Raw genomic sequence first — 23,290 nt, 5'->3', positions numbered from 1 at the left:
TCTGCTTGACAATCCATTCACTGATCGTCGCTGTTCTTCTACACGAGGCTGATGAGGTGCCCGGCCGCCTGCGCGGGGGCTGGAGTGTATGATGGATGTGTTGACGCGCCGGGCGAAAGGGATGACGTTGATGTAGAGACGTAGGTGACGATGGATGCCGGAAGCTTCGACGGTCGGTGCTCGGAGACGGAGAGGCGGGCACTTCAGGCATCGCCCGGTGCATTCGTCGCGCTGCCCTCTCGCCGACGCCGCTTGCCGCGGCCGCTGTCCGAGCCGAGCAGGGCGCCACCACGGCGGCCGCCCGGCTTCTCCTCGCGCTGCTCGTCGCTCTCGTCCATCTGCTCGGACGAGGCGTCGACGGTGCGGCCAGAGGCGTGTGCTTCGGCGCCGCTGCGGAGGCCACGCACCGTCCGCGCGTCGGCGGGACTGTGGCTGCGCAGGCGCCGGAAGGACGCCGGCGCCTCTTCGCCAACCGGGCTGAGCGCGTGGCCCTCGAAGCCGGCTCCGCTGCTGCTGCGGCCACCGGCGCCGACGCCACCGAGGTCGAGCGTCCCTGAGCCACGTGCGGCAGCGGCAGCCGCCTTGCGGGCAGCGCGGCCGCCAGGCGTGCTCGGCGACGCGAAGTGGCCCAGGCTGGCCGAGGAGATTGGCGCCGAGCTGCTGTGGCCGGCCGAGCCACGGCCGCCGCCGGAGACGAGGCGGCGCTTGAGCGCAGAGGCGGCAGCATGCGACTGCGCCTCGGTCACGCCAAAGACGGGACTGTTCGACGAGCCGGCGTGCTGGGCATACGTAGAAGGCGAGGTGAAGGTGAATGGCGAGGTGAGAGTCGGGACGGCGGCATTGCTGGTCGGACCGACAAGAGGTGTCTCCGGCGTGCCTGGACCTTGGTCCGTGGATGTGTTGCTGTCGACCGAAAATGTGACGCGATGCCGCTCGCCGGATGATGGGGCCGCTTCGCTGACAGGCTCGGAGCGGCCACCTGCGCTGCGTGTGCGGACGGCAGATGGCGGCGCAGAGGGCGCAGCGAACGCTCGCGGCGGCGCGGCCGGGCGGCCAGTCGCTGCAGCCGGCGGCGAGCGACGTGCCGTTGAGCTCGAGCCGGCACTGATGGAGCGCGGCTGCGGCTGCGACACCGGCGGAGCGGCGCGCTGCTGCACATGTGACGAGGAGCGCGCAGTGCGAGGCGGTGGCCGCGGCGTGCCAGATGCCGTCGAGCCGACGCTTGCCTCCCGCGTACGCTGAGTCTCGGCCTCGTCGATCTCCTCATCCTCGCCTTCGCCACGCATGGCCTCCATGCGGCCGCGCAGGTAGCGCTCCAGCCACGCAAAGTCCGTCGCGGTGCTGCTTGATGAGGTCACACCCTCATCCTCCATCATGGCCTCGGCCCGGCCGCCGCTGCCGCTGCCGCGCGAGCGCAGCGCCACAACATCGAGCAAGTCAGCGAGCGCAGCCGTGTAGCCTCGCGAGTAGGCGCGAGTGGCAGTGGAGAGCGAGGTGCGGTAGAGTGTGGTCAACTGAAGCGCAGCAGCTGGAGAGGCATGGTCAGCTGAGGTCGCCTCGTCTAGTCTGGCAGCGCTGCTGGTCGCGAGCGACACGACCGAGCCGGACAGCTATGCATGGCCATGGTAGGCGATGTCCACGACTGCTCGTCTCGGCTCGACCAGCCGCCAGCCAGAGCAGGAGCACCATCATTGCTCACCCTTGAAGTCTGCGTTCAGCTGCACCTCGTCGCGCTTGGCGCCGCCGGCCGCCTGGCGGCTGGACGAGTCGAGCGAGTCGCGCAGATTTGTGAGCGAGTCCATGTCGGCCGTGTGCGTGCGGTGCGGCGGTGTGCGGTCGTGAGGTGGTGCTGGCTGCTCAGGCGCCAGACGTGGAGGACGAGAGAGGGCTCGCTGAGGGGGTGAGGACGGCGTGCACGGGCGTGCCTGCTGGACCGCGGACGCAGGCGGCGCAGACGGCACGGAGAGAGGGAGCGGCGCGTGCGGAGCGCACGAGGGAGGTGGTGGACGAGCGCGAGGAGAGGCGCGGCGATGTGCGACGCTGCCTGCTGCGCAACGAGCTGGGATAAGGGGAGCGCCGCCGCGCCAGCTGCGCCAAATAGCGAAATCGAGCGCAGCGTGAAGTGAGCAGCGAGCGAGTCACACGCTCCGTGTCACGTGACGGCATGTCCTCGACAGGCCGCCAGGTGTCCGCTCATCGCCCTCAGAGGCTTGAGCTGGGGCTTGGCAGCAAGCCAGTGGATGTCTTGCGGCGTGCTGGATGGCGAACAGGCTGCACAGCGCGGCGAGGGCATGCCAATGGGCGCAGCCGCGAGGGTCGCTGGTCCACGGCGCCGGGGCTGTTCCCACGCGGGACGGCGGTGACGAGCACAAGGAGCGGCCACGGCGGCGCTTGCCAGCCATGCCTCTCGACCCAGCAAGCGCCGCCCGCAATGCTGCCGTACGAGCTGCTGGCCGACGTGGTGGCGCTGTACGTGGCGCAGACGCTCGACGTGCGGGCGCTGCTGCCGCTCGCATGCGCCTCGCACGCCCTGCGCCGCCTCGTGCTGCCGCACATGCTGCGCTGCGTCGAGCTCGCGTCGCCGGCGGCGGCGCAGCGCTTCGTGCGCATGCTGCGCAGCTCGCCCGCCGCCTGGCCGCTGCTGCACGCCGTCTGGTGGCACCGCATCGACGCCGGCGGCCTCTGCCACGACGTCGCAGATGCCTCGGCGCTCGCGGCGGCGGCGTGCGAGACGCTGCTCGGCCACGCGCCGCTGCTCGAGGAGGCCGCCTGGATCAGCGCCAGCCAGATGGGCGGCCTGCTCGTCGGCACGCATCTGTCTACAAGGCCCGTGGGACCGTGGTGCCGAGGAGCGGCGACGTCGCAAGCCGGACTGGCAAGCCAACTCGCTGCATGCTCCATCACTGACCGCCGCGAAGCGCAAGCCGCACGCGCCGTGTGGGCGCTGCACTTTGTCTGCTGCACGCTCGAGACGTGGCAGCACCGCCTGCTCGAGACGCTCGGCACCGTGACGCACCTGACGGTGACGCTCTATCCGGCGCTCTTCATCGACGACGACAAGTTTGAGCACTGCCTGCGCCGCCTGCTCGCCGTCGCGCCGCTGCTGCGGCACCTGCTGCTGCGTGTGGGGCACGACGCCATGAACATCGGCTCGCGCGTGCGCCGCATCGACCGCTCGCGCTCCATCGCGGCCGCCGCTGCCCGCGTGGGCGACCCGCGTGTGCGAGTCGTGGGCGCACCGACGACGTTCGGGCGCGCCGGGCATGGCCTCGAGGAGGATGTGGCGCGCCACACGCACATCGAGTGGCAGGCGCGCACGCGCGGCAAGGCCGGCCCGTGGCCCGATCCGCCGACAGAGCTGCCGCTGGCCGAGCCGGGATCGGGGCATCAGACAACGTACCACAGCTTCTGGCTGGCACGCGACCAGCTCGGCGGCAACGAGCCCATCGAGGACTCGTGAAGCGTCGAGGGCGCCTCGAAGGCCACGCGCAAAGCTGCCCGCGCCTCAGGCGTGAGCCGCGCCGCGCCGCGCTTGGCGTGCAGCGTGCCTCGGCCAGCGCGGCGCAGCGCTCACCTCGGCCCCTTCACTCCTCTCTGTCATCACCCAAGCCTCGCCCACCATGTCGGACAACGGCAGCGACGACGGCTGGACCACGTGCATGCGCAGTGAGCCGCTCGACTACTCGGACGACGAGGACGCGGCCGCGCCCGCCCGCGCAAGCGCCGCGCTGCTGCACACCTCGGAGGCGACAGTGTATCGCGACACCGACGCCGAGGCGGTAAGCTGCAGCACAGCGGCACAGCAAGCATCAGACTCGCACTTGCTCACGCAGATGCGCATCTCTGCCGCGTGTATGTGCAGCGCTCCATCGACATGTCGCTCGTCGACGAGAGCGGCGTGACGTTCACCGAGACGCCCTTGTGAGCGACGCGTCTGGTGCTGCTCCTGTCCACGCTGACACAACCGGCTCAGCACCATCGCCGCTCGCCATGCCCAGTCTCGCGCCCTGAGCCGCCAGACTCGGCCCAGCTTCGCCTCGTCCACAACGGCTGTGTCTGCCGCACCGTCCGAGATGCGCAGCTCCTCGCCCGCCGCAGCGGCGCAGGCTCGCAAGACGGCTGCTGCGCCCGCCGTCAATCAGCCTTCGCCGGCACGCTCGAGCGCAAAGGCGCCTCCGCTGCTCCGTGCCGGTCACCGCGCTGGCCTCGGCGCCATGCCGCTGCCCATCAACTCGTGGAAGCCCAAGGCGCGTGTGCTCGCCGTGGCTCGGGCGCCGGATCTCGCCCACTGCGGCGCGGCGCCCGTCCACGCAGCTCAGCAGGCTGTGCCAGGTCCGTCTGCTCAGCCAGCTCGGCCGCAGGAGCAATCTTCGCCGGGAGACGGCGCATACATGCGCTCGCCGGCTCTCGCGGCGCGTCCGCGCCTCACCGAGCGACCCTCGCTCAAGCCCGCAGGTGTTGCCGTCCGGCGCAGCGCATCGGCCTGGCGCTCTGGACAGGCGCGTTTGCATCTTGACCCGGCATTAGTGCCTGATCCGGTGCCGGCAGCGACGCCTGTGGAGTCCCTCGCCTTCGATGCTCATTCGCCTCAAGCGGCGCAAGCGGCGGAGCCGGTGAGAGTGGCGCCTCAGACGAGCCGCTTCTTCGACGAGCGTCCGAAGAGCACTGCTCCTCGCCGTCGTGTTGTCGGTCTCAGTCGTCCGGCTCGGCCAGCGCCCGCGCCAGCGCCAGCGGCGAGCCGCTCGGACGACGCTCTCGATTTACTTGAGTCTGCATTGCAGCCAGACTTTGAGCAGGTCGTGCCCATGGCCGTCACTGAGTTCGCGCTGCCCGAGAATCCTCGCATCTTCGGGCGTGACGCACTGGCGCCTTCGTCTGACGACTCTTTCGACGTCTTCCAAGACCTCGAGGCGGAGCACAGCGCGCCCACGTTCTCGCCCAGTCCTGCTCGCTTCGACTTCGGAGGCGACGTCGCTGCCGTGCCTCAACACGCTCGCTTTGCGTTCCCATCGTCGCCGTCATACGATCTGCCAAGTGCAGCTCCAAGTCGGCAAGGTCTGCAATTTGAGAGCGGGCAGCCATTTGCCTATGACTCGGAGGGCGCTGCGCCCGCCTCACCGCCGCCCCGCGCACCGTTCCAGCTGCCTGCATCGACCCGTCTGCAGCGCTTCGCCTTCCGAAGCGATCCTGTCGGCGAGCCACTTGGTGAGTCACATCCGCCCTACATGTAGCCACCAAAGCTGACACCAGGTTCCAGACGGACCAGACTTCCCGCGCCGTGCTTCGCCGGAGCGCCCCGACTCGCGAGCGCGGGGCTATGGCGTCGAGTCCACGCTCTCGCATGCGCGCAAGCCGTCACTGCCGCTCTCGCCTCCAACATCGACGTCCGTGCAGCACGCACGCTTCTTGCCGGCGTCGTCTCATTCGCCTGCAGAAGATGCGCCCGAGTGGAGCACGCTGTGGGCCCCTGGCCTCGGTCGACCGGGACCCATGCCAGCGCGCCACCTTCCGCCGGACGCCGTGCTGCCGACCGTCGCTCGTCGTCGCCGCTCGGGCCGTACAGGCCACCTCTCGACGCAGGGCCGTGCAGCCGCAGCACGGCGCTTCCGCCTGCCTCTCTTCTCCGGCGCCGGCACCAGCACGGCGCAGCAGCGCGAGCAGGCCATCGCCAAGGACCAGCAAGTGCGCCGCACGGGCAGCGACGCCGCGCATGGCCTCTCGCTCTCGCGCGTGGTCAATGCTGGAGACGCCGATCAGCTGCTCGAGGCCGGTCTGCGCTCGAGCGGCGCGCAGAAGCGGCCGCGCGTCGCGCTCTTTGAGCCCTCGCCGCTCGCCGTCCAGGCGCGCTCGCGCCGTGAGCAAGAGGCGCAGGTCGAGCAGGATGAGGTGCAGGTCATCGAGTAGCCGTCTCCGCGACATGTCTCCACAAGCGTTTGTGTGCATCATGCTCGTCTGCGAGGCTTGGTGTCTGACTGCGAAGTGTGCGAGAATGATGCTGGCCGAGGGGAGCTCTCGCGTCCAGGGTCCGGGCGGCGAAAGCAGCGGCCGGAAAACGCGGCCCATGCGCAGCGGCACCAGACGCTTCTCTCCTGCCATGTCGAGCGGGGCTCAGGCTGCACTGCTGCCGACGGGGCCAGCTGAAGGTCAGACCATCGCTGCCTCATCGTCGTTGCCTGACGTCCGTCCAGCGCAGGCGAGAGGAAGTGCGAGAGGCACACATGCTCAGCGGCAGACCGGCACAGGCACGATTGAGTCTGATTGCTGCTGAACGCGTGGGAGCTGGACAGCCGCTTGCAGCCCTTCATTGGGCAGCCTGAGCTCTCGGATGGCGCCAATGTGGGCGATGGTCATGGACGTGGGCGCTCCGACGTCGTCTGACGAGGCTTGTCGATATTTGTTGGTCTCCATGGGGGGTTTGGGAGCTGTGGCATGCGCAGCTCGTGCGATCCTCGCGAGGCGCGAGCGGTGTGCAGCGGGCGTCGCCGCAGCCGCCAGCCGGTCCGGCTAGCGCCCGCCGCGCCCAGCCGGTCCTTGCATCGTCTTGGGCGGCGCGCGCCATTCCTCGCCCGTGGATGCCGCCCTGCCGCCGCGGTCTCCTCTGTTGCGCTTGAGCTGACTCCGAGCGCCTGGGCCTCCAAGCTGCGGCTGTGTTGCCCGGCGAGACGAAGAAGTCAAAGACTGGAGACGAGCAGCGGCGGAGTGTGGAGGCGGCCGTGCGAAGGTGCGCGTTCATGCGTGCCCCGCACGATGCACGCTTGCGCGTTGTCGGCCGGGCACTTCGTCTGTGCGCTGCGCGCGCATGTGGCTGGAGCAAGGCCGAGCTCGGTGTCGCCGTCATGCAGGTGCAGCAGCTGCCAGCTCCAACACGCAGCATCGGCCGTACGCCGAATGCCGAGGCACAGGCACCACGCCAGCCGCAGCAGCAGTCCGGTATGGCCGAGCACGCTAGGCGGTGCGCAGCCGTGGCAGGCTGCAGATGCAGCGCTGCGCCACCTCGCAGCTGTCGTGCCTCGCGCGGCGCACGGACGGGGGCAGGGCGGCATGGCGGACGGCGCAGGGAGAGGCGGCTGCGTGTCTTCTCTCTGCGCCCGTCCGCCCGGCTCACGTCTGCCCGGCTCGCTCGCGCCGCCCCCGCACCTGCCAACGTGGCACAGGCACAAAGACCCAGCGCCGCCACCGCACCTTTTCCTTGCCCACCACCACATCCCCATCACACACACACACACACAACACCATGTCCTCGTCCATCAAGCTCCTCAGCGGCGACTTCGGCCACGTCATCAACGGCAAGCTCGACACCGCGCCCAACGCCAAGCGCCTCGATGTCAACAAGTGAGCGCCATCGCTGCGGGCCTCTGCTGCACATCGCTGACCGCTTTGCAGCCCGGCCACCGGCGAGCACCTCGCCTCGGTGCCCATCTGCGACCGCGCCACGCTCGACAAGGCCGTCGAGGCCGCCGCCGCCGCGTTCCCCGCCTGGCGCGACAAGTCGTGGGCGGAGCGTGCCGAGGCCGTCAAGAAGTGGGGCGAGCACTACCAGTCGTCGATCCCCGACCTCATCCCGCTGCTCACTGCCGAGCAGGGCAAGGCGCTCGGCATCTCGCACTACGAGGCCAATGCCGTGACGGAGTGGTGAGTGCATGCACGTGCGAGCCCTGTCGTGCCTCCGCTGACGCACTTGTGAACAGGTTCCAGGCGATGCCCACGATGGAGCTCAAGGAGACGACTGTGCTCGACGACGAGAAGATGAAGGCCATCACGCGCTACACGCCTCTCGGTGTCTGCGCCGGCATTGTGCCGTGGTGCGTAGTTCGGCTCAGTCACACATTGCCCTTGCTCACGCGCCTCCTCCAGGAACTTCCCGATCCTGCTCATGGTCTGGAAGATCATTCCGGCCGTGCTGACCGGCAACACGATCATCATCAAGCCGAGCCCGTTCACGCCGCTTTGCGACATCCGCATCGTCGAGGCTGCGCAGCAGTTCTTCCCGCCCGGCGTTGTGCAGGTCGTCGTCGGCGACGACAGCCTCGGCCCGTGGAGTGAGTGCCACGGCGTTGCCGAGACGCCAATTCGCTTGCTGACGCTCTATCGCAGTCACTGAGCACGAGGGCATCCGCAAAGTGTCCTTCACGGGCTCCAGTGCCACGGGCCGCCTCGTCGCCAAGAGCTGCTCGGCGACGCTCAAGCGCTTCACGCTCGAGCTCGGCGGCAAGGACCCGTGCGTCGTCATGGCCGACGTCGACTTCGAGAAGGCGATCCCGCAGATCTTCATGGCTGCGACGCTCAACTCGGGCCAGACGTGCGTGTGCGCCAAGCGCATCTACGTCCACGACTCGGTGCGTCTGCGGCGCAGTGCACGCTCTTGTCTGCCATGCTCACGCCTTCCCGCTTCCACAGATCTACGAGAAGTTCTCGCAGGCGCTCGCGGGCGCGTTCCAGAACGGCGCCGTGGTCGGCGACCCGCTGAAGGAGGGCGTGCTCATCGGCCCCATCAACAACAAGATGCAGCACAAGAAGGTCAGCGAGTTCTGTGAGTACGCGGCTTGTTCCAGCCTCTGCGCTTGGCGCTGACTCCACGCACAGTCGACGACGTCAAGTCGAAGGGCTACAAGACGTTCGCCGGTGGCGACATCACTTCGTCGGGCGACGGCCTCTTCGCCACGCCCACGCTCGTCGACAACCCGCCGGACGACAGCAAGATTGCCGTCGAGGAGCCGTTCGGCCCCATTGTGCCGCTCTTCCGCTACAAGGACGAGGCCGAGCTGCTGAAGCGCATCAACAGCTCCGAGTACGGCCTCGGCGCATCCGTCTGGTCGACGGACCTCGAGAAGGCCGGCGCCTTTGCACGCAAGATTGACAGGTGCGTCTCCTCGTCGGCCCTGACCTTGCACGCGTTGCTCACACGTCCCACGGCAGCGGCATCGTCTGGGTCAACTCGAGCCCCGTGCTGCACCCGCGCGTGCCCTTCGGCGGCTGCAAGTCGAGCGGCATCGGCTGCGAGAACGGCGACCAGGGCCTGCAGGGCTGGTGCCAGCTGCACTCGATCTGCGTCGCGAAGTAGGCGTGCGCATCCACCGTTCCTTTCTGTTCTACCGGCTTAGCTTGCATCCCAATGATATCTCCTCATGCCATCCCAACGAGCGTGCCTCGACTTGCACTCCACCTTGACTGCGTGACCAGCCCTGCTTTGGCAGAGAACGACTCGCGCATCCCTTGTGCGGCCATCGATGCTGCGAGCATGCGCTGCCTGCGGCTGCGGCATCGCGGGGCTGCGCGCTGCGAGAGCGGGATTTCCGCGGCAGCGTCGCCGGTGCACGGCCGGCATCCTTTGCCGGCGCGCGAGAGGCGCGCGGGCACTTGAGCCGTGTGCGCCTCCGGCTCTCGGGTGCGCGCGCGCCGAGTGCGGGGAAAGGCAGGACGGCAGGCCACCGACCGCACCGCACACCGTGCCGCAGCCGCCGCTGCCGCCGTTGCCTTGCTCGGCAGCGGCGCGACGGCGCAACGTCGGCCCGGCGATGCTCCTGACGCCCTCGTCCCTCATCAGCGGCCATCCTTCGCTCCACATCCTTATCCATACCCACCTCACCCCACGCCATGCCTGCTCCTTCGCTGCGCGCCGCCTTTGGCCACCTCGGCCCCGTGCCGGCCAAGATGGAGCACGCCGCCATCGACGCCGCCCTCACCGCGCCCACGTCGCCGTTTGCGCTCGAGGAGCGCGTGCTGCCGCACAACGGCGTCCTCACGCGCACGTGGAAGAACCTGCCGCGCAGCACGCGCGACTTCTTCCTCATGACGGCTCAGGTGAGGGCACGCGACGGCGCGGCGGCGACGCATCGCGGGCGGGCGCAGGTGGAGGTGACGGCAGCCTGCTCAGAGGGTCAGCGAGCGATCCTTGACCCGCGCGAGGCTGCATCGCCGGCGCGACGGTGCTTGCTATTCGCCCCTCGGATGCGCTGCTGTGATGGTCGATGCGCGCTGACACTCTCCTCCACAGGCCTTCGGACCGCGTGAGCTGGTCGTGTACGAGGGCACCAGCATGACGTACACCGAAGCATTCGAGCGCGCCTGCCTCGTGGCGCACTGGCTGCGCATGGAGTTTGCGGTGCGCAAGGGCGACAAGGGTGAGTGTGCAGGCAGAAGCCTCGCGTGCCGCGAGCCGCACTGACGCCCTGCTCCAGTCGGCATCGTGATGCGCAACCTGCCCGAGTACCTCATCGCCTACCAGGCCATCCACCTGCTCGGCGGCGTCGCCGTGTGCCTCAACGCCTTCTCGGACGGCGACACGCTGGCGTTCTGCGTCAACGATGTCTCGTGCCGGGCACTCATCTGCGATCCGGAGCGCTTCGCACGCCTGCAGGCCGTGTACCCGGACCTGAACAAGGGCAAGGCCGGCAGCGTTGCCGGCATCGCAGTGACGGCGCGCGTGGGGGCCGGCTTTGCCGAGAAGTCGGAGCGGTCGTGGGAGGGCGGCAGGGCGGGCCCGAAGGTGTTCGGCTGGGAGGAGCTCGATGCGAAGCACAAGCCGACGCTGCCCAAGGGCCCGCCGCAGGCCGAGGTGGACCCCGACGACGACTGCATCATTGTGAGACCTGGCATGCCCTTCTCGTCTCGCGGCCGTGCGCTGACGCTGTGCAGCTGTTCACGAGCGGCACAACTTCGCGCCCCAAGGGCGTCGTCAGCACTCAGCGCTCCAACCTCTCGTGCCTCATGCTCACCACGTACGGCATTGCCCGCGCATTCCTGCGCCGAGGCGTGCCGCCGCCGCCGCCGGCCGACCCCAAGGAGCACGACTTGCAGGCGACGACGCTTGTGTGCATCCCGCTCTTCCACACGACCGGCATCCACTCGGGCATGACGGGCAACATGGCCACTGGGTGAGTGCATAGGGAGGGGCTGCCAGAGTCGGCGCTGACTCCTGTCTCAGCTCACGTGTACGTGACGACCACCTCCGGCTCAGCCGCCCAATGCTCACCCGTCCTGCAGATCGTGCTGATGCACAAGTGGAACGTCGACGATGCGGTGCGGCTGATCCAGAAGTACTCGTGCCGCGGCATTCTGGGCATTGGTGCGTGACCTGTAAAGTGCCTCGCCTTGACCGTAATGCTGACTGCTGCACAGGCTTCATGGGTTCGTCTGTCTGTCTCTTTCCCGCAGAGCCTCGCTGATTTGCGCAGTGCGCGAGGTTGTGAATCACCCGGCAGAGATGCCATCGCTGGAGTCTGTCGCACATGGAGGCGCATCGGCCGCCAAGGAGCTGCCCGGCGAGGCGGACCGCAAGACGAAGGGCATGCTTGCTGGCGTCGGCTATGGTGAGTGGCGGCGAGTTGTGTTAGGCAGTGCCCTGCTGACTTCGACACAGGCCTGACGGAGGTGAACGGCGTGGCGTGCGCCAATTACGGCGACGACTACCATCGCGAGCCGACATCTATTGGTCTGCCGCCCGCGGCGGTCGAGCTGCGCATTGTGGACCCCATCACGCTCGTCACGCTCAAGGAAGGCGAGCAGGGCGAGGTGAGTAGAGCGTTTTCTGGGTCGTTGACCAGTCTGCTGACGCCCGAGACAGCTGTGGATCAAGGGCCCAGGCAACGCCAAGGGCTACTACAACCGGCCCGAGGCGACGCGCGAAGCATTCATGCCCGATGGCTGGTTCCGCGTGCGTACCGTCCGATCTGCCGCCGATGAGCGGCACTGACTTGACAGCTCTACAGACGGGCGATCTGTGCGTGCGCGAGCCGAAGAACGGACTGTACTACATCGTCGGCCGCGCCAAGGAGATGATCATTCGCGGCGGCGAGAATATTGCGACGGTGCAGGTGCGTGCCGATCGGAGGGTGCTTCCTGCGGTGCCCACTCACACGCTGCGCAGGTTGAGGATGCGGTCTACAACCACAAGGCGATCGCCGACTGCGCCGCAGTGCCGCTGCCGGAGCGCACGCTCGGCGAGCGCGTTGCCGTCGTGTGCGTCGTGCGGCCCGGCGAGGAGATGCCGAGTGAGGAGGACGTCCTGGCGGCAGCATCCAAGTCGCTCGCGCCCTTCCAGAGGCCCGAGGTGAGGCTGCAGCGAGCTTTGACGCCGCCAGCTTGCGCTGACCAGCCTGCTCTGCGCAGTACCTCTGGATCCGCACGGAGCCTCTGGAACGGAATGGTGCGTGTGCTTTGCGCATGATGCATGAACCGAGCAGAGCACTGACGCCCAATCGGCACAGCCAATGGCAAAGGTGCGCTCATCAGTTCTTCCGACATGCCGCATCGCCTGGCCGTCAGACTGACGCCCTACCCGCAGTGGACCGCAAGGTGGTGGCCAAGGCAACGGCCGAGCGGGCAGCCAAGCAGGGCTGGGTGCCCAAGGAGAAGACAAAGGCCAAGCTCTAAGGAGCGCCATCTACCCCAGACTATCGCGATCCTGCTGCTGCTACGCCGCTGCTGTGCACTTGCTGCCTCTGCTCTATCACTTGTGCTTCCCTCATGCGCAGCCTTGCGATCCCGTCGGTGGAGCAATCAATCGATCATTCACTCTCTTGTGCCTCTGTCCCTTCTGCCCCGTCTGCCTCGTCCTCCTCGCTCCGCTCTTTCCGCCACTGCTCCACCCACGCCACGATGCGCGCCACGTTGGCGTCGACGTCGTCGCTCGACTCGCTCTTGAGCTGCACGATGCACCGCTCGTCGTACGCGCCGTACGCCTCGCTCAGCGAGACCTGCATGATCTCGGCCGTGTTGTTCTCTTGGATCTTGGCTAGTGAGTAGCCGCTGAGAACGCAGGAGGTCAGCAGGGACCCTTTTCGCGTGAGCGGCAGGGCTGGGCATCGGGTGGACAGGCAGTCCGTCGTAGCAGCACCAGAGCTCGCACGTAAGACCACGCCTCGCCTAGCTCGCGCATGGCAGAACGACATGCTCATGCCAAGCCCAAGCCATGGGCTCATTGCCTTACGCGACCGACAAGCATTGGCGGCCCGCAACTCTGGCGGGCCTCATGACCACGGCGATCCTTTCGAGGCTCCAGCTGTGCCGCCAAGCGGACCACGAAGTCCGAAAGCAAGAGCCTGTACAAGTCCAGCTACTGATTCCCGGCACCCTCAAAGGCATCTGGACATCGGTTGCTGCCACCGAGGCAACAGGCCTCCCTCTCGAGCGCGGCGGGCCGTCGGATGGGACGAATCGTGGTGACGCAGACCAATTTGCCGCTCGGCCCGGCTGGCGGCGCTCCAAGTGCCCTCGAGCATCTGGCCATCTCGCTCTTCGCCTACACTGCGCTGCCACTTGTCCCGCGCACCACGCTGCGCCGCCTGCGCCACCACGGCGCCACGCTCGACTCACCGCTTCTCGAGGCGCGTCCAGAGCAGCTCGTGGTCGCACGTGAGGACGACGACGAGGTCGACCCAGCGCTCGGGGTAGATCTCGCTGCAGTGCCAGTCGAGCACGACGCCGCCGGGCCGCACCTCCTCCTCGAGCGCATCGAGCAGCGCCTCCTCGTCGAGCTCCCAGCTGGCCCATGCCTCGTCGTACGCCTTGGTGAGCGCCTTGCTGCGCGCATAGGCGCCGACGTCGAGGGCGCGCAGCGCGGGCAGCGCGGCGGCGAGGGCGTCGGCGTGCGTCGACTTGCCGGTGCCGGGCGTGCCGGTGAGGACGATGTTGGGCTGGGCGCGCATGGTGGAGGTGGGGAGGAGAGCTGGGATGCTGCTGCAGGCGCACATTTTTGGCCGGCGTCGCGCCGAGTGGGGCCGCGGCAGCACACTGCGCACGTGATGCGAGCCTCACTGGCTGGCAGTCGCGCCCTGCTCAGGCGGCGGCAGCGCAGGCAGCTCGCAGGCCGCCGGCGTGCGTGGCGTGTGCGCATCTCGAGGCGTGAGCGGCGCGCTTCTTCCTCGGCGCGCGCTCGCAGCGCAGCGAGACGACGACGAGCAACGCACACGGCCTCCGCATCCCTTTCCCCTCCTCACCCACCACCCACCACCCACCTTCCTTCGCCTCACCGCCGCACGCTTGCTGCCGCGCCGCTCTCTCACGCACACACCCCTTCGCTCCGTCCCGCCTGCTCCGCCCGCGGCCCGTCGCGCTTTCTTCGTCCTTCCTTCGTCTGCCGTGTGAGTGCGGCGTGGAGTGACGGGCGGCATGGGCTCGGCAGGCGCTGCCTCGCCCGTGCAGCTGCGTCGCACGGCCGCACAGCGACGCTCCCTGCCGCTGCTCGGCCGCACTGACGCCCGGGCGCCCCGCAGCATGTCGTCCGCCTCGGCCGCCGCGCCGGCCGCTGCCGCCTCGAGCTCGGCCTCGCAGACGCCCGCCGCCGCCGCCGCCGCCGCCGCTCCCGCCGCTGCCTCGGGCACCAAGCCCGCCGTGCAGCCCAGCGAGGTCGGCTGGCTCTTTGTGCCGCAGTACTACACCTTCCTCAACCAGAACCCGGGCCGCCTGCACTGCTTCTACACCAAGAAGAGCACCCTCGTCCACGGCACCGAGCTCGAGGACACGCAGCCGTGCTTTGGCCAGCAGGTGCGTGCAGCGGGCGCATGGGCAGCGGACAGGGCAGGAGAAGAGAGAGACGACGTCACAGGCTGGGAGGCGCGACGCTGCTGCCTCGTGCAGCGGCAGCGTCGGGGCGCAGCAGCGAGGCCTGTGCGGCCGACGACGCCAGGCGCACTGTCCGAGTGACGGGCGCATGGCGCAAGCAGCGTCTGTGCAGACGTCGGAAGATGCTTGGACAGGTGGCGCGCCAGAGCCGGTGTGGCTGGGCCACAGTGCCTGAGAGGGACGGCGCCGTCGGGCTCGAACCTTCTCGAGACGCTGCCCGGGTCAATGCTGCGCGACTGGCGGTCAGACTTGGACCATTGGTGCCAGCAGAAAGAAGGTCTGGCCTCCTCTTCTGCCGGTCTCCCAGGTCCGGTCGGCGAAAGTAACGCTGCAATTCAGCAATCAGCCTGCTGACACACTGCACGCCATTAGGAGATCCACAACAAGATCCTCTCGCTCGGCTTCTCGGACTGCAAGGTCTTCGTCTCCAATGTCGACTCGCAGTCGTCGGCTGCGGGCGGCATCCTGATCCAGGTGCTCGGCGAGATGAGCAACGCGTCGGGCCCGTGGCGCAAGTTCGCCCAGACCTTCTTCCTTGCCGAGCAGCCCAACGGCTACTTCGTCCTCAACGACATCTTCCGCTTCCTCAAGGAGGACGATGCTGATGTTGAGGCCGATGGCGAGGCTGAGGCCGAGGTGGCCGCGCAGCCCGCTGTCGATGCCACGCCGGAGCAGGACTCGCAGGCCAGCAAGGCTGCCGAGCCCAAGGCTGCCGAGGCTGCGCCTGCTGCCGCCGCCGAGCCGGCCGCGCCTGCACCGACCACCGTGCCCGCTGCTGAGAAGCCGGCTGCCGCTGCGCCGGCGCCGGCGGCCGCTGCACCCACCACCAACGGCACGTCGAAGCCCGAGGCTGTCGTGGCCGAGGACGCGAAGCCGGAGGCTGGTGTGGACGCCAAGGTCGCCACGGTGTCCGCTGCCGCCGTCGCGCCTGCCGCGCCCGCGGGTCAGGCTGCTGCCGACGAGGCCGCCGCTGCTCCTGCCCAGCCGGAGGCCAAGACGGAGGCTACTCCCGCCGCTGCTTCCGCCAGCAAGACGGACGCTCCCGCCCCCGCTGCCGAGAGCGAGCCGGCGCGCCTTGCTGCGCCTGCCGCTCCGGCTGCGCCCAAGACGTGGGCCTCGCTCGCCGCCTCCAACTCCAAGGGCTGGGGCGCCACCGCCAGCGAGTCGCGCGGCGTCTCTGCTGCTCGCACGCCGGCCGCCGCACCCGCTGCGCCGCGCCAGGCCCCTGCTGCCCAGACAAACGGCGCGCCCTCGGCCCCCGCCGCCGCTGCTCGCCCGCAGGCCAACGGCACGGGCCAGGCGTCGCAGGCGTACCAGAACGCCTCGACGCAGAACCACGGCGGCGTCTTCATCAAGAACGTGCTCGTCGCCGAGATGCCCGAGGAGGGCCTGCAGGCCGTGCTTGAGCGCCTCTTCGGCCCCATGAAGGAGTGCCAGGTGATCCCGTCCAAGGCGTGCGCCTTTGGCGAGTTTGCCAGCGTCGAGAGCGCGCGCAAGGCCATCATCATGAGCCTGCGGCCGCAGGACGGCGGCAGCGGCGGCGTGCCCGTCAACGACAAGGGCTTCACCGTCACCGTCGAGGAGAAGCGGAAGATGGGCGAGCGGCCCACGCCCAGCGGCCGCGGCGGCATGCGCGGCGGCGCCGGCGGCGAGCGCGGTGGCTTCCGTGGCGGCCGTGGTGGCCGCGGTGCGCCGGCCGGCCGGGGTCGTGGCGCTGCACCGACGCAGAAGTGAGTGCGCTCTCTCGCAGCGGCGACGGGCACTGCTGACCCAGGTTGCCCTCACTCACAGCGCATGAGTCTGCCGTCTCCACCTCGCCACCACTTCCAGCATCGCAGCCCATCCCCTCACGACCTCCACCCGATGGCAGCGCACCCAGCGCCTCGCCGCCACCCCTCACCATCCTTTGACGCGCCTCCGTCCCGGTCACCAGTCCGCTTCCGCCCACTGATCCCAGCATGGACCAAGCACGCTTCGGTCTCATCCTCTCTCCCTCTCTCGCCTCATCACTCAAAATCACCACCAGTCTCGGCTCCTCCATGGTCTCGTCCATCCCTCCTCTCCCTCCTCCCCGTTCCCGTCGCCCACACCATCCATGCAAGACCGCCAAGCTCCCCACGCCACCCTGTCTCGTCTCTCTCATCTTGACCACCCACACGCCCCCACATCTCTCCCATCATTCGCTTCCACTCGAGCGGCCGCGCGACGCGCAGCAATGACACGTCGTGCTGCCACAGACCTGCGCCGCCGACAGTGTCGATGTATGGATTGGTGACATGCCTCGGCGCCTCGGCACGACGGCCTACAACAGGTCGCCGACGTCGCCCAGGAACTTGGCGTACTCGTCGTCCTTTGGCCTCTGCGCGCCGCGCGCATCTGCTGGCCCGTCGCCGACAGCCATGCGCAGACGCTCGCTGAGGCCGACCTTGTCCGCCCGATGAGCCTCGTCTTCGGCATCAGGCTCGCCCGGCGCGGCATCGACGCCCTTGCGCAGTCCACCCAGCGCCGCGCGCGCCTTGGTCGTCGCGAGCTTCTTGCGCAGCGCCGGCGGCACAAAGGCGGCCGCCTCGGCGCGCAGGTCGCGCAGCTGCGGCGCGGCCACGAGCGTGGCGCTGCTGCTGGCGGCGGCAGCCGCAGACGCCGTCGGGGCAGCAGAAGTGGACGCAGATGCGGACGCCTCGCCGTTGGCAGGCATGCGGCCCCACTGCGCCTGCCCCTCGGCAATTGGCGGCGCAGCGCCGCCGCGTCCGCTGCGGCCGTAGAAGCCGCGAGGTGCCTGTCCAGGCTGCTGCTGAGGAGCATGTGGCCGGCGCGGCGCGGCGAAGCCAGGCGGTGGACCAAAGCCGGGCGGCGGACCGAAGCCTGGCGGCGGGCCATAGTCTGGAGCAGCGAAGCCAGGCGGGGGGCCGAAGCCTGGCGGTGGTCCGAAGCCTGGTGGTGGCCCAAAGCCAGGCGGCGGCCCAGGCGGCATGGCGAAGCGAGCGCCCGGCAGCGGCGGCGGCCCTGGAGGCAGCGGGGCGGCAGCAGGCAGCGGCGGCGGGCCTGGCGGCAGCGGCGGCGGCGGAGGCGGCGCGTCCGGCAGGTGGATGTCGTCGAACTCCGAATCCTCGTCTGAGTCCGACTCGGGAGCTGACGGCTCAGCAGCAGCACCGTCCGCGCCCGCCTCTGGTGGCGGCCCAGGTGGCAGGACGATGGCGTCGTCGTCGTCATCCTCGTCGTCCTCGCCGCTGTCCTCCTCGGACGCATCCTCAAGCTCGACGTCGGCGTCCGCATCGCCCGAAAAGGATTCGGGCCACGCGGGCGGCGCCGCAGCGCCGGGCCATTCTGATGGCGCTGTGGAGATGTGTCAGCCATGATGCGGGCATGCACAGCATGGCTCTTGCGCTGCAGCTGAAACCACCCGCGCACAGCACGCGCTCGCTGGCAGCCCGCACTCGCCCCTGGCCCCCTGGCCCACAGCTGCACTCACGCTTCTCGCGGTACGGCATGCCCGGCGGCGGCGCGCCGCTGGGGTTGAAGACGGCGTCGTAGTAGATGCTGCGCTCCGGCACGCGCCCGCTGCCCGGCGCACCGTGCGGGGCCTGCGCTGCGCCGCTGCTGCTGCCGGCCTGCGCCTGTGCGTCGTGCTCCTTTCTGTCCTCGCTGCGCTCGGGAAAGACGAGCTTGCGGCTGGCGGGGTGCAGCTTGACGAAGTCCTCCTTGAGCTTGAGCACGCGTGTGCGCTCGCGCTCCAGGCGCGCCGTCTCGGCGGCGTCGCCGGCGCGCCGCGCGGCCCGCAGCTGCGCCTCGAGCGGCGCCATGTCGCGGCGCACGGCGGCCTCGTCGCGCACCTTGTCGCGCGCGGCCTTGTTGCGCGCCAGCTCGCGCGCACGCGCCGCCTTGCGTGCCGCCTGCAGCGGGTCCGAGCTCTTCTTGCCCATGCGTGGCGGTGCGGGTGTGGAGAGGAAGAGAGCGGCGAGGCGAGGCGCGCCGCACGCTCGCCCCACGCTCGCTCCACATGCGCGCGCCGCGCACGTGATCAGCCCCCTGGCGCCGCTTGCTGGCCCCGCCTCGCCTGGCGGTGCTGCGTCCTCACCACCTCACACGCATCGCGCAGCATCATCTCAGTCTCACACAGCGTGCCAGTCTGTTGATTGCATCACGGCCACATCGCGAGCATCATTCGCGCGCTAAGCCGTGCGTGTCTGGCCGCTGGAGATGGCGCATCAGCAACGGCGTCGCACTCTCGGCACCGGCACGCTCACCTGGCGTGCAGCGCCTCGGCGTGGCGCTTGAGCTCCTCGTTGGCCCTCTCGAAGTTGGCGCGCGTCTTGGCCATGTTGGCGCTCCACCACTGCGCGCCGCTCGCCCGGCACAGCCACGGCGCCGGGCCGCTGAACGCCTCGCTGTGCAGCAGCCGTGTGCCCTCGGCGTGCGCCTGCACCTCGAGGCGGTGCCGGCCCGTAAAGAGGCCCAGCGGCAGCGCGCCGATCCACTCAAATACACGGCCCGGCGTGATCTCGGTGATGCGCGGCGAGAACTCGAATGGCTTCTTGTCGGCGCCGGCGGGCTTGAGCGCCAGGTGCAGCGCATCGCCCACGGCCAGCGCGCCGTCAGGGCCGCTGGGCGACGCAGAGGCCTTGACGAACATGCTGATCCAGCGCGGGTAGCCGGGAATGTCGAGCAGGATCGAGTAGACGAGCGACGGCGGCGCAGCGATGACGATCGACGTCATAACGTCCGGCTCGGCGACGACGGCAGAGGATGGTGAGGCGGACATGCTGCAGCGGGCCCTTGATGCGAGGTGAGGGACGGTGCGGCGCAGAGATGCTTGGGCGAGCTTGTGTGGGCTTGTGCGAGCTTGTGCGATGAGCATGCTTGGAGGTGCCGAGCAGCAGCTGTGCGCTCCTTATGTAGCCTGTGCCCGCCTCCGCAGTCCTCTCGCTCTCGCTGTCATATGTTGTGCTTACGCCGGTCTGCTGCGGAATGCGCAGCTGCTGAGCAGAAGCGCTCCGGCCGAGAGGGCGGCAGAGGCACGTTTGGCGCTGTGGCCGTGCGCAGCGTGCCCCATATGAGTGCCCTGGGTGAGCTCAGCCGAATTGCTCAGGGGTCAGGGCACAGGGGCGGTGGATGCGTCAGCAGCAGATGCAGGAGCGATAGGCCTGCCGCTGCCGGCTGCGGCTGTGCGTGGATGTGAATGTGATGCGAGGTCAGAGTTGCCGCATCGAGAGAGCCATGGCGACGCCACATCCCCTCCCTCAGGGCCTTGCCGCTCGGCACTCTGGCTGCGCACCACGCACGCTCCGCAGCAGGCAGACCTTCGCCCGGCTGCTAGATGCTGCGCTGCTGAGCAAGTGAGGCGAGTCGTGTTGCAGAGTATGACGAGGACATGAGCCGGAGCGGCAGCAGGACGAGGGCAGGCGGACAAGGCGCCCTGAGCCATCGACGCGCGCGGCTCAGGGGGGCGAGGAGGCGTGCGGCGCGGCGCGGCGCGGCGCGGACGCTGGGCCGCGGGCGGCAGTCCGGCTGGCGCAGCGCCCTCGGCCCTGCCTGCCGCAACGTGGCGCCTTCGCTGCCTCCAGCCAGCTTGGTCTCGCAAGAAGAGCGCACAGCGAGCAGCATGGCGTGTGCACAGCTCGGCCCCGCCTGTGCCATGCGCTGTGGCAGCGGCGGCGAGGGCCCGTTGCGCGGCGATAAGGCGCCGTCGCGCGCCGGCGGTTGGGCCGGCGTCGCGCCGCGTGAGCTGCAGCTCGGCACGGCGCTACCTGGTACGGCGTCAGCCGAGCACAGGCCAGCCGGCATGCCCGCCGCCGTCTCTCGCTGCTTCCCTTCCTCCATCTCCACCACTGCGCTCCCCTCGAGTGCATGCTCCGCCGGCTCGCACTGCGTCCGCTCCCTCTGCGCTCTCCGCTGCCTGCGCTCCCTTGCTCCGCCCGCGCCGCACCTCGCCTCGCGCCGCCTCGCGCCTCCACCGCGCCGCGCCTCGCTCCTCTCGCCGCCCGGCGCACCTTCAGCTGCAGCCGTCTCGCAATGGGCGCCGTCGCCACGCCGCGCGTCGACACGACGCAGCGCGTCGAGCAGCTGCGCAGCCTCATGCGCCAGCACAACGTCGATGCCTAGTGAGTGCAAAGCAGGCACCGGCGGCGCGCTGCGAGCGGGCGGAGAGGCGGACAGGGCTGGCAGCGAGCGACATGTTACCACTCTGGGCCGCTCAACGGCGAAGTGCGAAAGGATCGACAGGTGAACAGAGCCCACCATGGAGCGACATGTTCTCACTCTGGGCTGCTCCACGCCTCAGCGTGAAGCTCAGGCATGCTCTACTTCGCTGCTCAGCGGCTCAGTGTAGAGCTCAGTGATGCTCCACTTCACACTTTGCCGTGCCGCGAGCTTGCAGCAAGCTGACCTCTGCCTCTCAGCATCATCCCATCCGAGGATGCGCACTCGTCCGAGTATCCCGCCGAGTGCGTCTTGCCGTCTCCACACCTCCTTCCTCTCGCTCACATGCAACCCGCAGGGCCGATCTGCGGCGCGGCTACATCTCGGGCTTCACCGGCTCGGCCGGCACGGCCGTCGTGACGCAGGCCGAGGCTGCGCTCTTCACCGACGGCCGCTACTTCCTGCAGGCCGAGCAGCAGCTGTGGCAGGGCGTGTGGCGCCTCATGAAGATGGGCGAGTCGGGCGTGCCGACGTGGCAGGGTGAGTGTGCCGAACCGATGCAGTGGTCCGGCAGCCGGTTCAGTGGCAGAGGTGCAGCGATGCGGCAGGCAGGAGAGAGGTGGAGTGAGAAGGGTTGGATGAAGCGCTGCCGTCCGCGCGTTGCAAGGCCGGAGCAGGGCCAGGCTGCGCAGCGTCTAGCTCGACGGCGTGCGACGCTCTCGTTTTCGCAATGGACCGCTACTCATGCTGACGGCTCCCGCAGAGTACCTGAGCAAGAACGTGCCGTCCGGCTCCAAGATCGGCATGGACCCCACGCTCATCGCGGCCGACGACTGCGTGACGCTCTCCAGCTCGCTCGCAGCCGTCTCGTCCAGCCTCGTCTCCATCCCGCAGAACCTCGTCGATGAGCTCTGGACAGAAGGGCGCCCGGCGCAGCCGAGTGCGCCCATCTTCGCGCTGCCCGTCTCCTACGCCGGCTCGGCGCCGTCGGAGAAGGTGAGCGCCGTGCGTGCCGAGCTGGCGCGCAAGGGTGCGTGGGCCAAGGGCTACGTGGCCAGCATGCTCGACGAGGTCGCCTGGCTCTTCAACCTGCGCGGCTCCGACGTGCCGTACAACCCCGTCTTCTTTGCCTTTGCCCTCGTGCTCAAGGACGAGACGCGCATCTACGTGCACGAGAAGAACCTCGAGGACGAGGCGCGCGCACAGCTGCAGAAGGACGCAACGGTGCGGCCGTATGAGGCCTTCTACGACGACCTGAAGGAGGTGGGCGGCAAGCTGGCTGAGGGCGAGAAGGTGCGTCTCCCGTCTGTGCCAGGCCGCCAGCAGCTGCTCACATGCGCGCGTAGATCGTCGTGGGCAAGCGGGCGTCGCAGGCGGTGCTTGATGCGCTTGGCGGCGCGTCGCGCACACGCATCGACCGCAGCATCATCGTGGACCTCAAGAGCGTCAAGAACGCGACGGAGCTCGAGGGCTTCCGCGCTGCGCACGTGCGTGATGGCGCCGCGCTGGCGTCGTACTTTGCATGGCTCGAGGAGGCGCTGGCGCGCGGCGAGAAGGTCAACGAGGCGCGCGGCGCCGACGAGCTCGAGGCGTGCCGCCGGAAGCTGGAGCACTTCCGCGGCCTGAGCTTCACGACGATCTCCAGCACCGGTCCCAACGGCGCCATCATCCACTACTCGCCCGACCCGCAGAGCTGCCCGGACATCGATCCGAAGCAGATGTACCTGTGGTGCGTGCGTTGTGGCAGTGTGCCTTACCTTCTGCTCACACGCCCGGATGCAGCGACTCGGGCGGCCAGTTCACCGATGGCACGACGGACGTGACGCGCACGTGGCACTTCGGCCAGCCGTCGTCGGAGGAGGTGCGGGCCTTCACGCGTGTGCTGCAGGGCCACATTGCCATCGACCGCGCCGTGTTCCCGCGCGGCACGACGGGCTACCTGCTCGACCCGCTCGCCCGGCGGCCGCTGTGGGAGGACGGCCTGGACTTCCGGCACGGCGTCGGCCATGGTGTTGGCCACTTCCTGAATGTCCATGAGGGCCCGCACGGCATCGGCACCCGCGTCGTGTTCAACGAGACGGCGCTCAAGGAGGGCATGGTCGTGTCGAACGAGCCGGGCTTCTACAAGGTGGGTCGGGCGGCCGACGTGTCGCGATGCCGTTGCTGACAGCTGCTGCAGGACGGCGCCTGGGGCATCCGCATTGAGAACCTGGTCATCGTCCGCAAGGCGCAGACGCCGAACAACTTCGGTGACAAGGTGCGCCGCCCGCCTCCACACGCTGCTCCCTCGTCTGACTCTTTCGCTCCAGGGCTTCCTTTGCTTCGAGCACCTCACCCTCTGCCCAATCCAGCGCAGCCTCATCGACGCCTCGCTGCTGACCGAGGCAGAGCGCACGTGGCTCAACGAGTACCACGAGGACACGCTGCAGAAGGTCGGCCCGCTGCTCGAGAAGGCCGGCGACGAGCGCGGCCTGGCATGGCTCAAGCGGCACTGCGAGGAGCGCGTGTAGACTTGCTCGCTCGTGGAAACGCGCCCAATGCCCATGCTCTGCCGATGCACTCAAGTCGAAGCGCTGCATTAGAGGGGCGGACG

At 69.0% G+C, this 23,290-nt stretch overlaps 10 protein-coding genes across 10 annotated transcripts; 6 read left to right on the top strand and 4 right to left on the bottom strand.

Annotated features, from left to right (window-relative positions):
* Positions 1–203: 203 nt before the first annotated feature.
* Positions 204–1,802, bottom strand: FA09DRAFT_339813 (hypothetical protein; the record flags this gene model as incomplete). The annotated part of the gene is made up of 2 exons (XM_025744255.1): positions 204–1,528; positions 1,700–1,802. 2 exons carry the CDS (start codon positions 1,800–1,802, stop codon positions 204–206), a joined length of 1,428 nt encoding a protein of 475 aa, XP_025597162.1.
* Positions 1,803–2,164: 362 nt separating this feature from the next.
* On the top strand, positions 2,165–3,460 carry FA09DRAFT_339812 (hypothetical protein; the record flags this gene model as incomplete). The annotated part of the gene is made up of 2 exons (XM_025744254.1): positions 2,165–2,185; positions 2,417–3,460. The coding sequence occupies 2 exons, from the start codon at positions 2,165–2,167 to the stop codon at positions 3,458–3,460; spliced, it is 1,065 nt and encodes a 354-aa protein (XP_025597161.1).
* Positions 3,461–5,187: 1,727 nt separating this feature from the next.
* On the top strand, positions 5,188–6,500 carry FA09DRAFT_70978 (hypothetical protein). Its single transcript, XM_025745790.1, has 2 exons — positions 5,188–5,205; positions 5,267–6,500. The coding sequence occupies exon 2, from the start codon at positions 5,318–5,320 to the stop codon at positions 6,266–6,268; it is 951 nt and encodes a 316-aa protein (XP_025597160.1). The 5' UTR covers positions 5,188–5,205; positions 5,267–5,317; the 3' UTR covers positions 6,269–6,500.
* A 670-nt stretch (positions 6,501–7,170) lies between these two features.
* FA09DRAFT_309986 (aldehyde dehydrogenase) lies at positions 7,171–9,125 on the top strand. Its single transcript, XM_025740619.1, has 8 exons — positions 7,171–7,332; positions 7,384–7,632; positions 7,689–7,802; positions 7,855–8,039; positions 8,095–8,336; positions 8,398–8,530; positions 8,584–8,860; positions 8,917–9,125. Exons 1-8 carry the CDS (start codon positions 7,235–7,237, stop codon positions 9,059–9,061), a joined length of 1,443 nt encoding a protein of 480 aa, XP_025597159.1. The 5' UTR covers positions 7,171–7,234; the 3' UTR covers positions 9,062–9,125.
* Positions 9,126–9,529: 404 nt separating this feature from the next.
* Positions 9,530–12,517, top strand: FA09DRAFT_330948 (acetyl-CoA synthetase-like protein). The gene is made up of 15 exons (XM_025742809.1): positions 9,530–9,801; positions 9,995–10,121; positions 10,179–10,582; positions 10,636–10,874; positions 10,925–10,931; positions 10,984–11,065; positions 11,119–11,127; positions 11,175–11,309; positions 11,360–11,511; positions 11,564–11,653; positions 11,709–11,813; positions 11,867–12,049; positions 12,109–12,145; positions 12,207–12,218; positions 12,284–12,517. Exons 1-15 carry the CDS (start codon positions 9,595–9,597, stop codon positions 12,370–12,372), a joined length of 1,878 nt encoding a protein of 625 aa, XP_025597158.1. The 5' UTR covers positions 9,530–9,594; the 3' UTR covers positions 12,373–12,517.
* Positions 12,518–12,554: 37 nt separating this feature from the next.
* Positions 12,555–13,651, bottom strand: FA09DRAFT_309980 (essential NTPase required for small ribosome subunit synthesis; the record flags this gene model as incomplete). Its single annotated transcript, XM_025740618.1, has 2 exons — positions 13,315–13,651; positions 12,555–12,747 (listed from the first exon to the last, which is right to left on the bottom strand). Coding segments are annotated over exons 1-2 (525 nt in total), but the record flags the coding sequence as incomplete, so codon positions are not given.
* Positions 13,652–14,214: 563 nt separating this feature from the next.
* On the top strand, positions 14,215–16,296 carry FA09DRAFT_334747 (hypothetical protein; the record flags this gene model as incomplete). The annotated part of the gene is made up of 2 exons (XM_025743743.1): positions 14,215–14,484; positions 14,935–16,296. The coding sequence occupies 2 exons, from the start codon at positions 14,215–14,217 to the stop codon at positions 16,294–16,296; spliced, it is 1,632 nt and encodes a 543-aa protein (XP_025597156.1).
* Positions 16,297–16,752: 456 nt separating this feature from the next.
* On the bottom strand, positions 16,753–18,365 carry FA09DRAFT_330946 (hypothetical protein; the record flags this gene model as incomplete). Its single annotated transcript, XM_025742808.1, has 2 exons — positions 16,753–17,895; positions 18,032–18,365. The coding sequence occupies 2 exons, from the start codon at positions 18,360–18,362 to the stop codon at positions 16,865–16,867; spliced, it is 1,362 nt and encodes a 453-aa protein (XP_025597155.1). The 3' UTR covers positions 16,753–16,864.
* A 366-nt stretch (positions 18,366–18,731) lies between these two features.
* FA09DRAFT_339805 (hypothetical protein) lies at positions 18,732–19,321 on the bottom strand (the record flags this gene model as incomplete). Its single annotated transcript, XM_025744253.1, has 2 exons — positions 18,732–18,753; positions 18,807–19,321. 2 exons carry the CDS (start codon positions 19,319–19,321, stop codon positions 18,732–18,734), a joined length of 537 nt encoding a protein of 178 aa, XP_025597154.1.
* A 1,250-nt stretch (positions 19,322–20,571) lies between these two features.
* On the top strand, positions 20,572–23,207 carry FA09DRAFT_334746 (putative aminopeptidase P, cytoplasmic; the record flags this gene model as incomplete). Its single annotated transcript, XM_025743742.1, has 8 exons — positions 20,572–20,660; positions 20,958–21,002; positions 21,056–21,237; positions 21,461–21,990; positions 22,044–22,426; positions 22,480–22,825; positions 22,877–22,954; positions 23,007–23,207. 8 exons carry the CDS (start codon positions 20,572–20,574, stop codon positions 23,205–23,207), a joined length of 1,854 nt encoding a protein of 617 aa, XP_025597153.1.
* Between the last annotated feature and the right edge of the window lie 83 nt (positions 23,208–23,290).

The sequence above is a fragment of the Tilletiopsis washingtonensis genome, assembly GCF_003144115.1.
Source record: "Tilletiopsis washingtonensis strain MCA 4186 unplaced genomic scaffold FA09scaffold_15, whole genome shotgun sequence".
NCBI classification, from domain to species: domain Eukaryota; kingdom Fungi; phylum Basidiomycota; class Exobasidiomycetes; order Entylomatales; genus Tilletiopsis; species Tilletiopsis washingtonensis.
Note: the sequence above shows the minus strand (reverse complement) of the source record. Positions and strands in the feature narration are given on the sequence as shown.